The 22,358-nt window shown below is 48.0% G+C and overlaps 1 protein-coding gene across 2 annotated transcripts in view; it reads right to left on the reverse strand.

The window, feature by feature from the left end:
* The window catches only part of FBH1 (F-box DNA helicase 1), a 719,176-nt gene that overhangs the window by 187,757 nt on the left and 509,061 nt on the right, over positions 1–22,358 (reverse strand). For both annotated transcript variants that reach the window (XM_085653566.1, XM_085653565.1), the window contains exon 17: positions 4,238–4,438. In XM_085653566.1, coding sequence (XP_085509692.1) covers positions 4,238–4,438 — 201 coding nt within the window. The remainder of the gene's footprint in view (positions 1–4,237; positions 4,439–22,358) is intronic.

The raw sequence follows: 22,358 nt of genomic DNA on the forward strand, positions 1-22,358 counted from the left end.
TTCTCGGATGGTGATTCCCAAAGTCTGCGGGGTCAGCTGGGGATTCATACAGATTTTATCATAAGACTCCTCAGGGGGGTCAAATATTCCTGAAAAATATCGGACCCAGCTATCTTCGCTTACTAATGCGGTAAGTACTGGGAAATCTTCTTTCTGGAGGAATGGGGCATTAATCGTACTCCAAAACAATTTACAATCCCGAAGAGCTGCGGCACAATCCAGATTGTCCCAGGCTTGTTCCCGGAGTTCGTTTTTCCTGCGTTTAAGTTCAATGTTATAATTGGACCGCAAGGTTTTAATCACTTCCCTGTCTCTTGGAAGATTGGATAGTGCTTGCTTAAGGGTTTTTAGCGCTGTTGTACAGGCTTGGTCGAACCAGCCAACCTTATCCCGTCTAGAATTCATCTTATTGTTAGTAAAAATTCTATTAATAATAGTGCCTAGATCCTCAAAATCCGCTATAATACCCTTAGGGAGGGCATTGACTTCCAGACAGCGAAATATCTGCCTGGAACCACCTACCACAACTGCACTATGTAGTTTTTCTGATTTTTCTGTGCACCACTTTATCCGGGTTCCATTAGGCCTACTTGGGACAATATTGTCAACAACCCTGCCTGTAGGCGTAATTCTGGGACCCCAGATAAGAATAGACATAGTTAGGGCATTATGATCGCTCAGACAATAGTCCTTAATTATTGGCACTGTGCAGAATGGCATCAAAAGGGTTGAAATCAACAAATGGTCAATAACCGACTCAGTATCCCTCCCTTTGAACGTTGGAACAATGTTGCCCTTTTTATCAAGAGCTGGTTGGTGAATAACTAAATCAAATTTTAACAGAAGACCATTAAGGGAAGTCCCATATGGGGTGTGTTGAAAATGTGCTAAATACTCCCCCGAATCCCCATCAAACCCACAAACTGGGGTTTGAGAGTGCGGGCACGTTCTGATATTGAAGTCCCCTCCCCATATGATGTCATAAGATGTGTGGGATTTATTACAGATTTTATTTAGGAAGGCTTCCAGTTCGTCCACAACCAGAGTGCTGGTCGGATCAAATGTGTTATTGTAATGATTGATCAGTAAAGTGTTCCTACCCTTTTTGGATTGTAATTCCAGGATTTGTGAATGTGTGCCAACAGTAGAATACGAACCTACAGTTATCGGGAGATCAACTGATATAAGAACAAGCAGACCCCCTTTAGCCCTCCCCATAGCAGATTCCTGGGCAACACAGTTATAAGAAACAAAACCATCAAAATGAATGTCTAAAGTGGACCATGTTTCCTGTAAACATAGAATATCAAACCCAAGGATAAGTTCCCTCCACCCTAGAGCCGAAGCTCTCTGACGCCAGCCAGCTATATTCCAGCTCACCATGGAGTACCCTTGATCACTTGGGGTAGATATCTCTTCCAAGGGAGAAATCATTGTACATCCCCTATCAGCAATAGCCTCATCGAGTGGTGAAAGGTGGACTTCAGTTGGTTTATCGAGAGTTAAGGGGGTCAGATCGAGTAGATCAGAAGTTATTTTGCCAACCGTTACTGGTAAGGTATAATACTCCACAGTAGCCCCGCTATCGACAGGATTAGTCTCGATGGGTAGAGGGGGAACAGTGGTGGAAGCGCTGGGTAGTCAGTCGACTCCCTCTAGCCCATCGAGACAACTATATCGATTATAATCCCAGAAGGTGTTCTGCGGGGGCTGAAATGGGGGCAATCTGGGGTATCTTGGGCGAAAAGGCCTTCCCCTACGTTCAACCCTAGTCCATTCATTGCTTTCATCATAATACATGGGGTTAATGGGTGGGGGGAAGAAAAAGGAGACAGGGAGAGTCTGGATAGTGGAATCTAATGACCTATTAACACCCGCACATATGTAAGACACAGTACGTGGGTCTCTAAAACTGACAGTGATACAGTCTCCCTTAATGGATTTAGGGGTTTTACCAATCCATGGTACCCTCCTCACCATGATGACTTCATTGTGCAGGTGTGCCGGTAAGGGTCGGTTCCAATTAAGCCATTTTATGACTTGGTTTTTAAGGGAGTTAAAGGTTTCGGTTTCACCCCTATCTAATGGAGGTGCTCCTGCCAGAATTACCATGAACCGGTTGGCCTCCGGTGGTAGGTCAGGCCGTCTAATTCTTGGAGTTTTGAGGTCTTCAGGTGGGGGCCCTTGGGTATCGATAGACAAAAGTGCGGGTGGGATATGCGAACCTGGGGGGGGGCTTGGATATTCTGAGAGGCAACTAGGCTAACAGAGCTAGGAACTTGGGGATCATGTTGGATGCTTGTGGACGTTGAAACAGGAATTTGGGGCACAGTAGTAGGAGGGATAATTTGGGGGGCAGGCATGCTAGGAGGGAGACCAGAACTATTAGGCTTGGAGGAGTTAGCTAAAAGTATAGCGGTTGATTTCTCTATATTAGACATTCTAAAATCAAGCCTATCTAGTTTGGCCTCTAAAGGAAAAATAATCGATTTTAGTAGGGTTGCTATTTTATCCATGGAGATATCGTTACTAGGTAAACTCCCTCCACCTTCGGAATTCAACAATGCAGATACTCCATCTATTCTAGCTGTTTTAGATGCCCTCCCGTTATTTTTACCTTTATTGTAATACTGTCTCTTCCGTTTCTTAATAGCCCCTTCTTTTCCCCCCTGAGTTGTAAGAAGGGTAGAATTTCCATCATTTACAGAGGTAAGGGAAACATTTGCACAATCGGAGACATGGCTAGAATCAGCAATGACGATGGAGGGATTAGATATAACAACAGAGTCTACACTTAGCTGGGGGGCAGAATCGGGAAGTAAAAGTTGGACATCCACCACAGGCAAGCAGTCAGTAGGTCTTTCAGGAGTTTTGGCATTAGCAAAAAGGCCCATACTGGAACGTTTGAGAGACATTAGTTCCTTGGACAATCGTTTCTCCAGTGTGACAATTTCTTTGTCAATAATATTGTTAGCCCTAGTAAGAAACTTCTCCATACCTCCTGCGGCAGATTGTGATCCTCCAGCCAACAGGGATTTGCTCCTGGTTTCGCGTCCGACCATGATCCACAGGAAATCAGGCAGCAGGGGGATTCAGGGGGGTAGCCCGGTCCGGTCACTACCGGTCACGAACTGGCACAAACGGGCCCGGTCTTGGCCCGCTTCTTCGTCCGCGCGCGTCCCGCGTACGCGTTCCAGGCGTGGTTGAAATAGAGGAGGAGAGAAGGGGGCGGGAAGAGGAACCAGGTGCGCGCGGTGGACGGCGCTAGCACTTCTGGACCTCGCAGTCCCGCTCCCACGGCAGATTGTAGTCCAGGCTCTCCCCCTGCCGAGGTGACCGAGCCGATGTGCTCCCAGGTCTCAAGATATGCTAATGAAGATGCTCCGCAGCAGTACTAGCCCCCAATGCGTCCACGAGTGAGCAGAGCAGCAATTCACACACAGCGCGAGCAGTCCAAATAACTAACATGTCCACCATTCAAATTAATTTCATATTTTCACTATACTGATTAACCAATAATCCTTTATGGGTTCCGGAGTAGCGTGCTACTCGCCGAAAAAGCGATTCAATGCCTCGTCAGGGGTAGTAAGTGCTATATAAATGCAATTACAAAACAATACATTGATGGGCATCAAGGTGTGAGTCCCAAGCATTTCCTTATGAACATATAAGGTGAAAGGACATCAATTCAGACTACACCATTGACAAGGCGCGACGTAGACACTTGTCCCAGACTAATGTCACATCAGGGTGTCATTTGCAGAATGACTTGACACTTTCACAGTTCAGAAGACCTTTGTTTCATTACAGTGATACTGCATAAATTGAAGAAAATGCTGCCTTCCATTACCTAAAATTGAGAAGATAGCTACTTCAATTACCTAAGATGGAGCAGGGGACTACTCAAAAATAGAGTTGGAACTTAAGACTTTAAGTAAGTATGTGAATTTATGAAAGATGCAATGCTGGAGAAGAAGAAGAAATCGGTCAAGGTTTCTAAGATTGTAAATTGGCCCTCAAGAATAAGTAGTAGGGCCCCTCTATGTTGTATCCTGCAACCTTTAATGAAGGTGGAAACTTAAAATGTCGTCTAAAAGGCAGGCATGGTACTCTGAACCGTCTTTGATAATACTGGAAATTTGACACACAAATAGTATATTATTCTCTCATCCACTCAGAAACTATTATAACATTTTTAAAATATTCTTTACACCATCAGGGACAGCATGCTTCTCACCTGCAAATGTTGGGTCATCACTGTGATATTGGTATAGGCGGGTCACCAGCTCTGGAATTCGGACATTGAATTTTTCAACAATGGCAATTTTGCTCTCTAACTCCTTATCTTCTGAAGCGGATGCGTATTGTCTTAAAGCAGCAAAGCCATTCTCCTTTCTGGACCACATTCTGATAAAGTTGTCTTTGATGAACAGACATTCTGTGTAGTAAAAAATGATAACATCAGTTATAAGAAGCAATCAGGAAAGTGCTTGGTGTGTATACATTACTGCTAACTTGCTTCAAGGCAAGACAGGGAAAGTAAGCAGAAAAGCATGAGCAGCCCCACGTGTGCGGCACTTGACGAAGTATCTCATTCCGCCTCTCAGCTAGCAGGAAAAGAAGAAAACCTATGTATATGTTAAATTCATAACCACTGAATAGTCTCACCCATTTGCAGGATCCATGAATACTTTTAAAAACTCTAAAAAATAAATAAAAAAAGCAAAAATAGATGCCTATAAGCAAACACTTACCTTATATTTTTTAACTTTTCAAATAAAATAAATAGCGAAATTATAAGGGATTCAAAGAAAAAAACAGCTATGTTGCACACTAACATTCCTTCCTTTGCCCATTTTAAAAGTGGGGAACATTAAAGGGAATTGTTGGTTAAGCATACAGACTAGCATAGGGTAAAAAATGGCCTGCTATTTTAAGGTGGCTATTGGACCACCACAATGCGAGCATGCAGGACAATTATAGTTAGTCCTGGACGGCCTGATTAAAAAACACAGGAAGCTAAGGATCTTATGGCTTAAAGCTTGTTCCAATTCTCGTGACTCCACCGGGGAAAAGGGTGAACTTTCTATGTATTTACTCAAGATATTGTTGGCAGAGGACTGGTGGTGCAGGTACCTGCTTTTGTCTTCTCTGTCACTGACATTCATAAAGACTAAAAAGAATGGCAAACTGATCCCTGCCTATAAGTGGTTCGACCGGAAGTAATGGGAGTGAAAGAGATACATTCTTACGGCAGCGAAACACAAAGCAAGTATACATTCAGAAAGTTAAAGTCGGATCCAGAGACAATTACGTAGCTATAATGAAGAGAGGTTAATATTACAGTTTGTTCTAGAATCCCTAGTCATTTTATATAACCATTAATTTCGGCAAGGAAGAAGATTAAAAAAATAAAGTTCACAAATTACAATTGTTGGATAACCGTGTGAAAACCGCAATAAAAAAGAGAACTTTTCTCCTCAACACAAAGTATGTGTAAAAAAGGTTGATTTAGGAAAGATAATGATCTATTTAACTTGATAACGCACAGTATAATACCAGTAACTTACTTCTAAATATGATTTTGTAGAGTGACACTCCTCTAGGATTCCCATGCAGTGCATAATTGCACCACCTAAACACTGAGTTTGGAGTGTTTTCGTAGTATCTTTTTCTCCAGGGCATTAACAAGGGAGAGCCTATGACTCCCTATGTTATTGACCAAAAAACCACAATTATTCCTTTTTTATTAATAATCTTTCCCCTTCTTCATCGGGGACGTGGGGAGTTGTCATAGTGAATCTAGAGCACTTTCAAGCACATTTAGATGCAAGTAACTCAAATCTTTTGCAGCCTGAAATCTCTCCTAGATTCACGTGCATGCTCAGATTAAGTAGTGGTACTTTTACCTTGTGGAGAAGGGTTTGAAGAGGTAATAGTGCTAAATAACGGATTTAAAATAATTTGACCTACTATCATTTCTTTTAGCGCTTGAATGCTAGACATTAGTATTTGGTGAATGTTTATTTGCTAGACCATGTTACAACCACACACATATTTTCTAATTATACTTTGCGGAGAAAGACCAATGTCACCCATTTTATTTCCTTGTAGCATGTGACTAGTTTAATATGTAGCTTCTTGTCTGCTAACTTTTAGTATAACTGAATTGTCTGTACAATTCCTTTGCAATGGTACTTTTGGTTAAAGGTGTTCCTAATACTCGATAAACAGGTCACAAAAATATTTTCCCTTTCTAATGGCATGAGTGTCCTGAATGCAGTACATGATAGCTCTTCAACCATCTAATGTATGTAAAACCCTGTGAGGAGGAGGAGCGGATCCACAGGGGTAAACAGCTGGATGCTAACCAGGTTCCTTACCGTCCGTATACTGGTAGCCACGAAGCCGACATAACGCTGAGTCTTTTCCCCGCCCCACTGTACGCCACACCTGGCCCAGAAGTCACAACCCCTGGAAGTGACGAAACACAAGGGCTTGACAAATCCGGTAGCGGCCCCGGAGGTCACAGGAGGCAGAAAAAGCCGGAAGCAGATGAAATCGGCGCGCCCATTGTAAGGAAGCTGGAGGTTGCGGAGGCAGACGCCGAAAGGATCGAGGACGCCACTCCCCTTCGAGAGGACGCCGAAGAGAGCAAGGACGCCGCTACCCTGCAAGAGGATACCCAGGAGACTAATCCAGAAGAACCGGAGGGTCCCGACGTCTGGATCGAAGAGTGGTGGAGCCCGGGGGACGCGCACGAGCCGCCACAACTCAGGAGAGTTGTGGCAGACCATGGTATGTAACGGGTGCCACCGGGACAGTAAGGGAGTTGGGTGGGAAGGGGGAATTCTTGGGAGACTGTTTCCCCTACCGATGGCCCACAAGTAATGAGAGGGGGTTGCAAGAAAGCCCGCAAAATCCCTAACGCATCAAAACGCCACCCCGTTGTACCATATAGAAGCAAAAACCCCCCCCTTCCTCACATCGTTTTTTTTGCCAAGCTCGCACGTGGTGTGGTGGCGGTGCACCCAAAAACGCAGGACACAGCAGTGACCGCTGTTTCTTTTGTTTGTTTTTTTTCCTTTGCTGTGAGCGTGTTGGTTACCCCGAAGCGAACCATACCAGAGAGGGCACCAGGAACTACAGGACGGCCTGTCTAACCTTACTGCAGAGGAGCCCCGGGGAGACCACATTGAGGGACAAGTCTACGATACGTTTAAGGACTGGATTGTTTCCTACTATTTTTTGTCTGCCTGCAAATCATATCCTGCTTACTTTTATTGACTGTCATCAATAAAACCCTACACTATTCAACCTCTACGGCCTCCTCGCTTCTGTTTCCAACCATCCCTCCGACAAACCCTTTGTGAAGGGTTAGTTGATTGAAGAAAAATGGAGGTAGTTATATTGATTGATGGACATAAAGGAGGGCCCCACCTGTGGTAATTTGGCCTAGTAATTAATTGCAAATGATTTCTCAACTAATGCGGAATGTAGATCACTGACCCCTCATAAAGATGTAACTGCTACTAATTCATTCATTTTTACAGTAAGGTATTTCAAAGTTGTTTTGGGCATTGGTTTAAAAGTTGTTCAGTAAGTCAACTAAGAAAACACTCAAACTCCAGTGGGGGGAGGTTGTATTGCATGTGGGGGACACATCCTTATAGCATCTTCGGGAAGCTTTCAATGACAAGTACTGCAAAAATCGAAATGGTGACTTACTGGTGGGAGTAGTTTTGCAGGTTTAAGAATCCTCTTGATTCGGATGCCATGTTTTCTTCCACCATCTAGTGGTAGGGTCAGGAACTATCCCTGTAGAACAGTAGTTTAAAAAAAAAAAAAAAATTTTTTTAACTGGGCTGTGTTTACCATTTTATGTCCTGTCTCCCTTTCTTTAAGGTCAGATTCCAACCCCTTTGTGTTGTTGCCATCTTCAGATTCCTTTATCCCCTTGACAAATCTTGTTGTTGTGGCTTCTCAGTTTTTCTAGATTTTTATTAGCCCTTCGTGTTCCTCAGCCTCCTCATTTCTGGGTAGGTGGAAGAGATGGATTTGAATTGAATTTTAAAAAGTCTTCAAGCTGCAAAACATCTCCTACAGACAAGTAACAAAGTTGTTTTACAGTGTGCATCTTTTCTGGATTCACATGCTGTGCATTGATTGTGTAACACCATTTTCCCCTCGTGGGAGGCTGTGATGATTTGAGCTTGTGGATGCAAACAGGAGCTTTAGTATTCTCTGTCCCCTCTGTGCTGCTTTGTCTGGATACTCACACAACCTTTTGTGTAGGTGTGTATGAAAGACGCTGAGTCTGACATACAGAGGTCGTTTCTGGAGATATTCACTATAAATGCTAGTGTGGCCCCCTTTATACTTGCTGAGTGCGCTCTTGCTCTCTGTTTTAGCAGTACGTCACCCGTTTTGTAGTATGTCTGGAATGTCCGTAATATCCATCTTGCAATGGTCCTCTTGCCGACCGGTAGCCCTTTGTTTGCTGGGGCGAAAGAAATGAAAAACTGATTCACTCTGCTGATGTGTCTTATTTCTTGTAAATAGTACATGACTGCTCTTCTGATGTCCAGTGTGAGTATGGCTCTTTTTGCCTGAGTTTTTGGGTCTTGGAAAAAAGCTGGTAGCTGTATCACTAAAGTGACTGATGACATGGAAGTGCAAGATGACCCTTGGCATACTTTTTGGGTTTGTCCTCATTATCACTCTATCCTTGTGTAACTGTGAGTAGGGTTCTTGCGTTGCGAGTGCCTGTAACTCACTAACTCTCCACAAGGACATGATGGCAATCAAGAAGGCAGTTTTGAGTGTTAGGCATGCGAGCCATGCTTTAGGCTTTGGATTTCGTGAGAGGTTCACATTCCATAGTGGTGCAAGCGCAGAAGTTTGGTGGTGCCTTCCTCTTTGCCTTTTCCCAGAAATCTATTAATCACCGGAGTACTGAAGAACCTTCTTTTTATGCCCCCCCCCTAGTGTCAGCTACTGTGGGGTAGAGAGGTGAGACTTAAGTGAAGCGTTTGAGAAGTCCTCGTCCACTAGCAGCGGCAGACGTTTCTCTCTTAATGCCGGAAAGCTTTGGAACACACTGCCACTCCACCTCCGTAAAGAGCCCAGCCATCTTGCTTTCCGAAAACAACTAAAAACCCTTCTGTTCCCCTAAATCTCTCCGCCCGATCACTGGTCATGCCTAGCACTGGGAGGCCTCCGGGTAGCCATGCACTTTACAATTGCCCTTTCAATTCAATTCAATTCCAGGTGGGTGAAATACATGACAATCGTGGTGTTTTGTGTCCAACTATCTGTGTTTTCATTTATCATACCAGTTTATGAACCTGCTTCACTTTGCCATGTAGTATCTTGTGGCTTCTTTAAGGACCTCCAAAATTCTCTGTGGGAGACCCAGCAGGCCAAATTCCAAGTCCTCAGGAGCAAAGCTGCCAGGCTTAGGGTTTTTAGCCACGGGTGGTATACCGAGCCCTTTGCATTGCTAACAATTACTATAAGGTAGCAGTCTCATCACCCTGCCTTGAGAATCTCCAACACATCTAGGAACTATTGTGTCTGGTGCACTGAGATACAATGAGTATTAAGGTCATGGCCCCTTGTGTGCATTTGTTTAACACTAGTGGTTTCACTGGATTTGGTAGGAAACCCACATACAAACCCCCTTGACTAGTCATTTGATAGGGAATTCGCCTATGGCCGTTAGTGCTGGCATCTGGACTTGAAGTCTTAGCAGTCTGCATTTTTCTTGCGCTAAAAAAAGTTCAATCTGTGGTTTCCCCATTTGTGAAAGATGTGTTCTACTATTTGCAGTTTTAGCTCCCATTCGTGTGAAGAGTTTGTTTGCCTGCTTAGCTTGTCTGCTGCTATTCTTTGGACTCCTGGTAGGTGGATAGCTACTGTTATCCTTCTCTGGATGGCCCATCTCCATATGCTCTGCACTAACTGGGACACCTCGCCTGAGGTTGCTGTGCGCTTTATAAATGCCCTTTATTATTTATTTATTTTTTTTAATTTAATTTTTTTGTCCTCATCTCACCTATAAACTGCTAGCAGGACATATCTGGTCTGCGTTGATAGCGGGGCGCCCTCCGACCGCCTGCGCTTGTTTAGGTTATCCAACCAATCCCCTTTTATCATCCGGGATTTAGGTGTTAATCATAGGACCATGATATTTATTGACCCATAAAATCGACAGAATAGAATCAACAAAGTCTCAATTCCTGACCTAGACGTATAAAAGATGCCCAGAGTATGGGGGGGCTGGGGCTGGATCTTATGATTTCTAGCCGAGCCATTGCCAGTGCAGACTTTAGCCAGTCTTCAACTTTCGGGGGGAGGGGGTCTTTCCATTTAAGACAAATTTCCCTTCGGGCCAGCAAAATCAGACATAACAACAGACCTCTGTGGGATTGTTCCATATGAACAGTAGACACCTGGTCATTGGCAAAAAAAAAATCAGAGACCCATTCAAAACAATATCAATTCCGAAGGTCTTACATAGATATCTACACACCTCTTCCCGATAGGTTTCCAATTTGGGACATTCAAAAAAGGTATGTATATCATTGGCTTTGGGGAGCAAGCACCTAGGACATCTCGGTTCGGGGTTTGGGGCAAATTTCGAAATCTTCTCCTTAGTATAGTAGATTTGATTAGTAACAAAAAAAAGATTTTTCTTCAAACTGGCTGAGTTTGTGTATTTATAGAGCAGGATCTGGGAAGGTTCCAAAAAGTTTCCGATATCAGCTTCAAAAGGAGTCATTCCAAGCTGACACCTGTTGTGGAATACCTACATCGTCTGCGTTAATCAGGAACCTATACCAAATTGCGATTTCCTTCTTCAGCTGATGAGTGTTTTTAAGCACAGCTTCCACCGCTCCATTGCCCCTTAAATTCTAAACCAGGATTTTAATTGGATGAACTTAAATCTTGAAAACCCCGAGCCTATTCTTGCTTTTAATACCTCCCAAGGGTGTATACCATTTTCGTCCCCAAGCCGGACCATATGGCAACTCCGGCGCTTTTAATGGGGAGAGCCATACTGTCCTGAAGACAGAGGGGGGTCCCAGGGGAGTCCCAGATCGGAGCCTTATCAGAGTAGTAACCTATCCCACATCTAGACCGAATGCTATACCAGACTTCCAAGGCATTTTTAATCACCTTCAACCTTACTCGTTTAAAGAATTTTGGTGAACCAAACTTATAAAGGAACCCTACCTTACCCCCCCCCCACCTTCAGTGGTGACCGACTCCCCCAACAGTTTACCCCAGGCACTTGCAGTTGGTTCACCTAGGAGCATCCTGATAGCCTTGAATTGAAAGGCGACCAAATAGCAGTGGATATCGGGGAGGGCCAAACCCCCTTTAGCTAAGCGGCGCCTCAGTTTTTTCCAAGATAGCCAAACACCCTTCTCCCCCCAGATGAAACTCCTGATTTTACTTTGCGCCTTTTAGATGGAGTGTTTAGGAAAACCTTGAGGAACCGCGTTAAACAAATAAGTTAATTTCGGGAGGATGATCATTTTTACTAGATTCACTCTCCCGAAAATAGTCAGGGGGAGATTCCTCCACCTTGCGAACAGCTGATCTATTTCTTTTATTATTTTTTCAACATTTATTAATGGAATTTTTTCGAGATCTTTCACAATTATAATGCCAAGATATTTAAATTTATTGCTGGTGGCCCCGCTCCAGTGATCGATATTCCAACACATAACCTCCGTCTTTGTGGAGTTAGCCAGATAACCGGAAATTAAACCAAAATCTTCCAACAGGGCCCCAACCTTTGGCAGTGTTGTCTCGGGATTATCTGTGTAAATAATTATGTCGTCCGCATATAATGCGATTTTAGACCGATATTGCTGGGTCTTAAACGGGGAAATAGTCTTGTCTAGCCTTATAGCCTGGGCGAGAGGCTCGATGTATAGATCAAATAATAAGGGAGAAATAGGGCAACCTTGCCTAGTCCCTCTCTGAATTTCAAAGCTAGGAGTGAGTAGACCATTGATGAGGATTTTAGCTGAGCCATCCTGATAACACCCTCTCAGAGTGTGAATAAAAATTGGACCAAAACCCATCTCCTCTAGCACCTCCCAAAGGTAGGCCCAGCACACCCTATCGAAAGCCTTGGCGGCGTCTAACGCGACCACCGCCAAGGGTTCCGCTCTAGTGATCACCAGATCGATATTACCGATAAGGAGCTGGGTTTGTTCCTGGATATGTCTCCCAGAAAGGAACCCTTTCTGGTCTGTATTAACCAGTCCAGGGACTAATTTACCCAATCTCCCTGCCAAGATACCCATAAAGATCTTATAATGTGCATTCAGCAGGGAAATTGGGCGATAAGAGTCCGCTTTTACTGGATCCTTCCCCGGCTTAAGGATTAAGACAATGATTGCCTCCTTCCATGAGCTAGGGATATGACCTGTTGGACTGTAGATTGAATGAAACAGGGAACCCAGGACTGGGGTTACTTCCTCGGAGAGGGACTTGTAAACTTCATTTGGCAGGGCATCCGTACCGGAGGCTTTACTGTTTTTTGAGATCTTTATTTGGGTTCTTATCTCCTGCAACGTAATTGGGGAGTCGAGGAAATCTTTGTTGGCCTGAGTTAACGTGGAAAGGGATTTTGAGCTCAACCACCCACGGATTCGTTGTTTAGAGGGGAATAAATTCTCCCTATATAAATCTGCGAATAGGGTAAGCAATTAATTTTGTATATCGCCTGTGTCTGTTGATCTATCCCCTTGGTTGTTTATCACCAGCTCGGCGATATCGTTTTTCGAGCGATCGAATCTCGCCTTCCACGCCAAAAGAGCCCCAGCCTTCTCCCCGTATTCATAGTTCTCCATTTTACTCCTTTCCCATTGGATCTTGCACTTCTTTTCTAGGATACCTCTATAGTTTTGTCTGGCCTGCTCAAGTTCAACCAGCACCTTTCTTTGTCCTTCCGGAGAATTTGATAGCTTAAGAAGCTTAGATTCTAGCAATCCGATCTGTTCTTCGCCCAATTTTAATTCACGCCCTTCAGCACGATTTTTAAAGCATATGAGACTGTGTAATCGGCCTCTTAGGGTAGCCTTGTATGCATCCCATACGACCTCTATGGCTACTGAACCTATATTAAGATCGAAAAACTCCAAGGATGATGTTTTAACTACCTGAATTAATTCTGGATCATCTAGCCTTCCCCTACTGAGTGTCCATCTCGATTGAACTTTTTTATTAATTTTTTGATGGTACAGAAAACAGGGGAATGATCCGATAGATGGCTAGGAAGAATGGATATATCCGAACCCTTTTCGAGTAAGCACTTACTGGCTAACAAGTAGTCAATCCTTGAGGAGTGATGAAATCTCTTGCTGTAAAATGTGTACCCAGCCCTATCTCCTTTCGTAAACCTCCATATATCAGCCAAGCCAAGGTCGTGAATCAGATTCTTCATTGCCCGTCTAACGAGAGGAGTCGCAATGGAGCGCCCCTGATTCGACCTGTCCATGTAGGGGTCTAACAAGGCATTAAAATCTCCTCAGACAATTATCGGGGGAGCCACCAACATGAGCTTAGACTGCAGCTTAACGATATAAGAGGGGTCGTCGACATTCGGGCCATAGAATGAAGCGCACGTTAAAACAGGACCCCCAAAGTCCAGCTGCGGGATCACCCACCTCCCTGATTGGTCGGTCTGGATGGATTTAATCGAACAGGTTAACCCCCGTTTGACCAAGACTGCCACCCCACGACTATTCATGTTTTGGTCCGAAACACCATAGGCTTTAATCCAGGGTACTCCTGAGAATAGTTTATCCGACTCCTCGGCAGTCAGCTGGGTTTCCTGTAAGAGGCAGACCCCGGCTTATGCGAGTTCCAGATATTTCACTATCAACCCTTGCCTCCGAATACATCTTAAGCCATTTACGTTCCAGGAGAGAAGGCCCAAACCAGCCTGATCTATAATTACACCTGCCATTCGTTTACCAAGCCCTTTCCCCTTAATGTCCATTCGATGGTCAAATCCATAAAGTAAGATGAGGTAATTTTTTTTCTATTTTTAATCCCTGCCCACCCCTGGTGAACCCCCCCGTGCTCCCCCCAGACCCCCCTTCCCTCCCGTGTCCCCATAAGTGTCCCTAACCCCTTGAGGAACCCTCCCTTAAAGATGGGTAAACCCATTTGGTCGCCCTCACCTCGGGCTCAACTAAATAAACATACTAAGGAAAAAAAAGGGGGAAGGGAATAGGGGCAGAATAAAATATCGAAAAATATGTTTATCCTACAAGGAGACCCATCGCTGATTTACTTAGCTTTTGCTCACTTTGCCTGCTCTGCTTTCCTTAATCCGTCCATGAAGAGATCCACCTCTTCGACTGTGTGGAATAAGTGCATCTGATTACTATGCATAGCACGCAGCTGAGCCGGAAATTTTAATTGCGCCTTAACTCCCAGAGACCTCATGTACTCCAGTCTGCTTCCCATCTCCCACTGCCTTGTAGCCGTTATATGGGAAATGTCAGACCTAATCTGAAAGGTAAATGCATCCGAGCCATTAGGGGAAAAAGTCAATGACCCCTCCTTAAGACCCAGTGATAAGACTAGATCCTTTACTGAGTAAGAAAGAAAATTGACCAGAATCTTCTGGGGTTTCTGTTTTTTCGTGTTTTTCCTAAAGGGGTCACGATGAATTCTTTGAATTTCTGATATCAAGTCGATATCAGGCTGCCCTTTCAAAACTGACCCTTTTAAAATGGAAATAACGAACCCCATTAAAGCTGATCCCTCTAAGTTCTCGGGGATTTTAGGAGTCTTAACTTGTTCTTTCTTTTTTTTTTTGAAAACCTTTATTCGGATATTTCAGATACACAGCTATTCAGCCGACAACCCGGAGGTTCGGCAGCTCGTCAATCAACATGTGCAGTCTTCTATAGCCTTCATGCAGGAGAAGAACAAAGGTTTCAATTTTAAAGTAAACATAACAAGCAAGGCAGTATACATCATGTGTTCGCGTCAGTTCCCACCGAGGGGGCGGCCCCATATCCAATGTCAGATCAACCATCGAGTGAGAAGAGGAGGGAGAAGCAGAGGCACTAACTTCTATCTGATTTCATCAGCAAAACTCAAGTCGGAAGTGCGGCTAGGGGGAAAGGTGCTCCTCTGGCGGGTCAGTGGCAGGAGGCAAGCATATGTACCCCCTATACTGGTTCCAACCTCCCCACACCTTATGCCATTTCTTGGGCCTCCCCCGTGCACAATACACCGTTTTCTCCCGAAACATGCACCAATCCATGTTGTCCTTCCACGCATCCAGGGTGGGCGGATTAGGGGATCCCCACAATCTTGCAATATCCCGCTTAGCCACCATATTACCAAGGGTCACCCATTGAGTCTGCGCAGCATCGTAGTCTGTAGGGCCCCACACGTTCAAAAGACAGCGCCGCGCTTCTGAATGCAACACAATACCCGTGACCTCCTGCATCACAACGTGAATCCGCTTCCACAGTTCCGCAATCAAACCACACTCCCATATAATGTGCAAAAAGGTGCCCACCATCCCGCAGCCCCTCTTACACAGCCCGTCCTCGGAGAAACCCATGTGGACCAACCGGGGGCCAGTGACATAGACTCTGTGGAGTATCTTAAGCTGGACCAGCCGCAGCCTGGCGGGGATGGCAACCTCTTTCGGGGAGGAGACAGCGTACTGCCAGTCCTCATCGTCCAGCTCAAGACCGTCTTTAGTCCACTGGTCCCGCACCCCCAGGAGGAGATCGGTACGAACGTTCACCAGCTTCTTGTAAATGAGAGAGATTGTGCTCTCCGGCACATGGCCGTCCAAGATCCGGTCCTCCAGCGGAGAGGATTCAGGCACCTTCTCCCCCTCAACGAGGACCGACTGCAGCGCATGGCGTACCTGCGCGTACCGGAAGTATTCCGTGCCCTCAAGCACATATTCCGTCTGCAGCTCTTTAAATGACTTAATCCGCCCCTTGGCCAGCATGTCCCCCACCCTGGAGATACCAATCAGGTCCCATTTGTCGAAACCCTTAGAATGCCAGAGTTTCCCCAGCAGGTCCGAGTCAAACAACGGAGTGGCCAGTGTGAGCCTATCCTTCCACCCCAGGGAGTTCGTGACTGTCTTCCACACGTGCACCGCCACCCTGGTCGGCCCCGTGAGGGACCCAGCCGGGGGCCTCGAATAAAGTGCTCTATAGTAGCCACCACCCCGCAGCAACCACCGGTCCATAGCAAAGCCGGGGCTAAGCGCAGGACCGTAGACTCCATGATTGATCGCGCTCAGTTGGGAGGCCCAATAGTATCTCCGGATGTCGGGAAGCGCGATACCCCCGTCGTACCAAGGGAGAGTTAATTTTGCTATCGCTATACGCGGGCGGCCGTCCCACAGCAGCGAACGCTGCAGACTCTCAACCTCCCGAAAATAGCTGGCCGGAACCAGCTCCTGGGTGTTCTGCAGGGCATAGAGAAAACGGGGAAGAGACATCATTTTGAATAGCGCCGCACGGCCGAGGAGGGAGAGCGGCAGCCGCCGCCAGCCTGCCACGTCCCGCCGCAGGCGCGCCAACGGAGGGAGCAGGTTTCGCTCATACCGTACCGTGGGGTCGGCCGAAATATAAATCCCAAGATACAGAAAACCCTCCCGGGCGATCTGGATCGGGCAATTCCGCGGGGGAACCGGAACGTCTCCACACAGGGCGTACAGATATGACTTACCCCAGTTGATGGTGAGCCCCGAGTTCCTCCCGAAGGAAGTCAATATGTCGCAGACAACTATAAGGGACTTCCGGGGTGAGGTAAGATAGAGCAGAATGTCGTCGGCATAGAGGGAAATGCGGTCCTCGTGGTCGGGGGACCAGCGAATCCCCCTCACGTCTGGGTGCCACCGTATCCATGCCGCTAGCGGCTCAAGGGCGAGAGCGAACAACAGCGGCGAGAGGGGACAACCCTGCCTGGTACCCCTTCCCAAGTCGAAGGGACTGGAGGCCCTCCCGTTAACTGCAACTTTGGCGAGAGGTCCTTCGTATAAGAGCCTCACCCAGCCCACAAATCCGGGCCCGAAGCCGAATTTCGCGAGCGCGGCCCACAAATATGCCCACTCAACCGTGTCGAATGCCATCGTTGCGTCGAGCGCAGCCACCATGGCCGGTTCCCGCATCGTTCCGACCCTTGCGATCACACCATGAATGCGCCTAAGATTCAACGCAGTATTACGATGTGGGATGAATCCAGATTGATCGGGGTGGATCAGGTCACCGACCACCCTGACTAGCCGGTTTGCGAGGATTTTGGCAAGGATCTTCGGCTCAGCATTAAGGAGCGAGATCGGCCTGTATGAGCTGCACCTGTTTCTAGGCTTGCCGTCTTTATGGATGACCACGATCGTTGCCAGGCGCTGGTCGAGCGGGAGGCAACCCGTCTCCCGCGCCTCCACAAACATGGCTCGTAAATGCGGAGCGATCTTGTCCGGCCGGAGTTTGTAGAGCTCAATGGGCAGACCATTCGGACCCGAGGCCTTGCCCGGACGCAAAGAACGGATCGCCCCCGCAATCTCATCGACCGTGATGTCGCCATCAAGATCGTCCCTGTCCACGTCGGAGAGGCAAGGCAGGGCGAGATCGCGCAGGAGTGCACATGAATCCTCCACTGGCCTGTCCGACACGGATGTATAGACCGTGTGGAAGTAATCCGCAAAGCACTGGACTATGCCATCCGGCTCCGTGACCATGACGCCATCCTCCGTCACTAGGTCCGGCACAACTCGATTGACCCTCTCCTTCTTATCCAGCCACGCGATCAACTTCCCGGCCTTGTCCCCGACGTCGTACAGACGGCCCCGCTGTTCCCTACTCAGAGCCTTGGCCGCGTCAGTCACGAGGGCCCTGTACTCCGATTGTTTAAGGCTCAATTTGTGCAGCGCCTCCGCCGTGACCTCCCCCTCCAGGGCCAACTCTAGGTCTGCGATCTCCGCCTCAAGCTGGGCGACCTCCGCGTCTCTCCGACGCTTGGCCGCTGTTATCAAGGAGAGGGCCTCACCCCTAATCACTGATTTGAATGCTTCCCACAAGGACACCGCCGACGTGACCGAGCCGAGGTTTTCTTGAAAATAACGGTCGATCGCCTTAAGTACCTCACTACGGGTCACAGGGTCTCTAAGATACCACGGGTTAATTGGGGCCACCCTACCACCCACTCCTCTGCCAACATCCATACAGATCCACACCGGAGAATGGTCAGAAATACCTCGTGCCATGTGCCTGGCCTCAGAGACAAGGGAGGCGTGCGCAGCCAGAGTAAGGACATAATCAATTCTGGAGAGACTGCCATGCGCTCCTGAGTGGAAAGTGTACTGTCGTTGTGTGGGATGCAACAGTCTCCAACAATCAACCAGCCCTAGGGTATCTATGAAATCAGGAAGCCACTTCTGAGCCCCCCCCGAAATCCTCTGCGGGTGCCTGTCAAGCAGGCCTGAGCCGACCGCATTAAAGTCACCACCCACCACCAACATTCCCTCTGGGAGATCCAGTAATGTCCTCTCTAAGTCTGCTAGTGTAGAGGGCTGCAGTGCAGGGGGGACATAAACCGACACCAGGACCAGCGTCCTGCCCTCCCACCGTCCCGCTACTGCCGCGAAGCGCCCCCTATCGTCTACAGTAGTGGAGTCAACCTCAAATGGCAGAGAGGACCTGACTAGTATTCCCGCCCCTCTGGAACCCGAGGAGAACCCGGAATGTGCAACAAATTTATAACCTTTACGATTGAGTGCATAGCACGTGTTACCAATCAAGTGCGTCTCTTGCAAGAGGACAATATCAGGGGTACATCTCTTCAGAAATTGCAGGACAATCCCACGCTTAATACGATCCCCCAAGCCATTTACATTCCAACTGAGTATTTTGAGGCCCCTACCCCCCATCCCAACATGTAAGGAGACCACCACCACCCGCGTGGAACCCGACCCGAGTCACAGGAGCTTGCATCTTGACGCCTTGCAGAACCAAAAACAACAACAACCCCAACAACAAATCCCACCCACCCCCCACCCTGCACCCCTGCGTAAGCTCTACAGTGCCCCCCAACTTGCAGTGTGCCTGTCGCCCCTTATAGAAACTAATCTACGGAAAGAACCCCAGAGGAGGAAGAAGCTCCCCTACTGCCCCCGCCACCCCCCGGACTATCAACCTCCCGGAGGAACCGGAGTCCTGGTACTTAAGTCCTGGTTCAATGTTCGTCACCACCACCATCTGCGCCACCAGAGCGTTCCACGCCAGGCCGTCCTTGGGGCAGTGTGTCCAGCCAGTCTCCGACCATGTCGGGTGACTCAAAAAAGAAAGTCCGCTCTTCGAACACCACCCGCAACCTTGCCGGAAAAAGCATGGCATATTTTAGTCCCATCTCACGTAGTCTTCTCTTGACCGCCAGGAAGCCTTGCCGCTGCTTCTGCACCATCTGGGTGAAGTCCGGATAGAAGCTTACAGTAGTGTTCTGGAATGGCAGCGGGCCGGCCATCCGCGATGCTTGTAGAATGGCATCTCGATCCCTGAAGTTAAAGATCCTGGCGACAATCGGTCTTGGAGGGGCCCCCACCTTGGGCCTCCCGCCAGGAACTCTATGGGCCCGTTCGACGGTAAATAACTTGCTAAGGCCTTTGGGTGCCAGATGGTTCACCACCAGGTCCTCCACGAACAGGTCCACCGACTGCTCCTCCGAATTTTCCGGGACCCCAATGATGCGCACGTTATTGCGCCTTGCACGGCCTTCGAAGTCTTCCAACCGTCGGGCGAAGTGATCATTTGCCGCCCGGAGAGTACGGACTTCCTGCTGAAGGCCGGAGACATCGCCCAGGAGGCCGGCAGTCTTGAGGTCCAAGGACTGAACCCGCTCATTAGTTTTCCCAAGGTCAGCCCGAACCAGATTGACATCAATCGATATGGCATCCACTTTTCGTGCCAGGGTCTCAAATTGTTGCCCAATCGAGGACTTCATCCCTTCGATGGCCCCCATGATGTCCTGCAGGGTTAATTCTGTGGAGGGGGATGTCGCGTCCTTCGAGGCTTCCGACGTCGGGCCCGATCCGCCCGGGGACCCCTTCTGATGGGCATAGCGGTCCATGTTATTAGTCTGGGTGTAGATGCCCCGCCTGGTGTTCTTGGGCTTCTGCTTTTCGGCGTCCGATTTGGTCGACATCGCAATCTGCCGTGTAGACAATCTCCTGGCCCGTACAGGGTAAACAGGCATGCAACCAGTGGCTGGCGCTACGCACGCCCCGTCCCGGGCGCTCTGGAGACTGGAAGGCGAAAGTGAAAGTGAAAGTGAAATCACCTCCCCTCCGCCGACTCTTCCCCAACCAGGCCGCTGTTGTTCAATTAGGGCACGGACACTGTGCCAACGCAAGTCCCGGGCACCGTGCGGGGAGTAGGCCCCAAACTTCCAGGCGGTATAACTTCGGTCTCCGGTGGGCGACTTCGACCCGGACAGCAGCCCCCGCCTCAGCAGCAGCTCCCCTCCAATAGTCCGGGCATCAAGTACAGGATAATAGACAGGATAGATGCCGGAGGGAGCGAGAGTCTCGGGAGCTCTAGGCTCACGCGGCCATCTTGATCACGCGCTAAGCTCCTCCAACTTGTTCTTTCTTGAGTGGTTCTCCAGCCTTTCAATGTCGTCCTTCAGAATCTTGTGTTGAAGAGTCAACTTCCCCATATCCCTTGTGGCCTCACTTATAGCTTCTTTGATGCCAGGTATTTCTGCTTCGAGGAGGCCCGTCCTTACCACCACCTCATCGAGCCTCTGAGACAAAACTTCACAGGATGCCTTGATCGCCGCCTGGTTGGCTTCGGAGACAGAAAACCTACCAGCAAGCTCTGCTTGGTTTAGTTCTGATACCTTGAATCCACTTAACATCTCCTTTTTCATGGCGATCAATAAATCGGACAAAGATCGCGCTTCGGAACCGACTACTGCTTCCATGCTCCCAGAAGGAACCCCTGTTAATATGTCTCTAGAGGAATCTCTAATTGATACAGGCAACTCCTCATCCTGTGACCCCAAGACATTAAACCTGTTTGAAAGAGTCACACCTTGCTGCAAAGCCTTAGGTGCCGGAGAGTCAGTGAGAGGCCCAATGGGATGCTTAGTAATTTGCTTAGCCCCCCTTTGTTTACATTGAGAGAAGGGGGTCATAGGGGAGGAAGTACTCCGATCGCTAACGGCAGATTTCTGTTTGATCTTTGGTTTTACTTTGGTGAAGATTCCCTCCAGTTCATTAACGTTCACCACCATTGTTTCATTAGGCTCCACAGTGGTGGCCATGACTCTATAATAAGTCTTTAGCGAGGGGGTAATTTTTTAGATAAATACGGGTTTCTTTTTTGCTCTTAATTTGGTTTTAGAAACCCCTCTTTGTTTCAATTCCTCCTCCTCTTCTTCGTCCTCCCCAAATCTGGCTCCCGACCTCCTTAGCTTCGCCTTAGTTAAATTAACAACAGACGTTTTCTTTGGGATCACTGTGGCCTGGGTAATTTCTGAATTCTGTACCGAGTAAGCAGCTCTAGCGCTTAAGGTATACCGGCCCACTATGGGGGGCGAAACTATTCCCTTTGGGTATACACCTTCTTCCGCCTCCATACAGTTACTGATGAAATCAATATTTCCTCCCCACAGGTCCCACCCAAACAAACTGGAACATTTACTCCACCTTACCAGCGCTTGGGCCCCCCCCGAAATTCGATCGGGACCCCCACCTTCACCTTCGTCGCAGAGGTGGCATGCAGCCGGTTCTTTTGATGTCGAAGCTGCCTGATCCTGCTTCTGACGAAAGTCACCCAGCGACTCCGGGAGAACTTGCTCGGCCGCCGCCGCAGGTGCGGTCTCTGCCCCCGCAACCCGGAACCAGAAACAGGCGGCATCCCGGCGTCTTCGATGCCTCGCCGCCTCCTCCCACTTCCAGCCGCGGAGCTCACCGCCGGGACCCATCGACGCTCGGCACTAAGCAGGAGAAGTGGGGGAGATACGGGGGAACGAAGGAAAGAGAACCCACCGGGGGGAGGCCGGAGAGAGGCCACAGGAGATTGACCAGAGGATCAAAAAACGGATCAAAATCAGCTCATAACAGCACGGAATGCCCCCCTTACCCCCCCTTCACATTCCCTTCATACTCCAAGAAGGGAAAAGAACCCGAGGTGAGTGCGGCCGCGACCGTTATCTGGCGGCCGCCATGTTCCTCACTGCCCTTTATTATTATAATAACTGTGGCAGTGCATGTGACCTTGTTCCGCTCTGCTGAGATACAACATCGTGGTTGAGTTGTCCTTTTGTCCCTAGATTGTTCTTCC

This window comes from Triturus cristatus, chromosome 4_1, assembly GCF_964204655.1.
Source record: "Triturus cristatus chromosome 4_1, aTriCri1.1, whole genome shotgun sequence".
Taxonomy (NCBI): domain Eukaryota; kingdom Metazoa; phylum Chordata; class Amphibia; order Caudata; family Salamandridae; genus Triturus; species Triturus cristatus.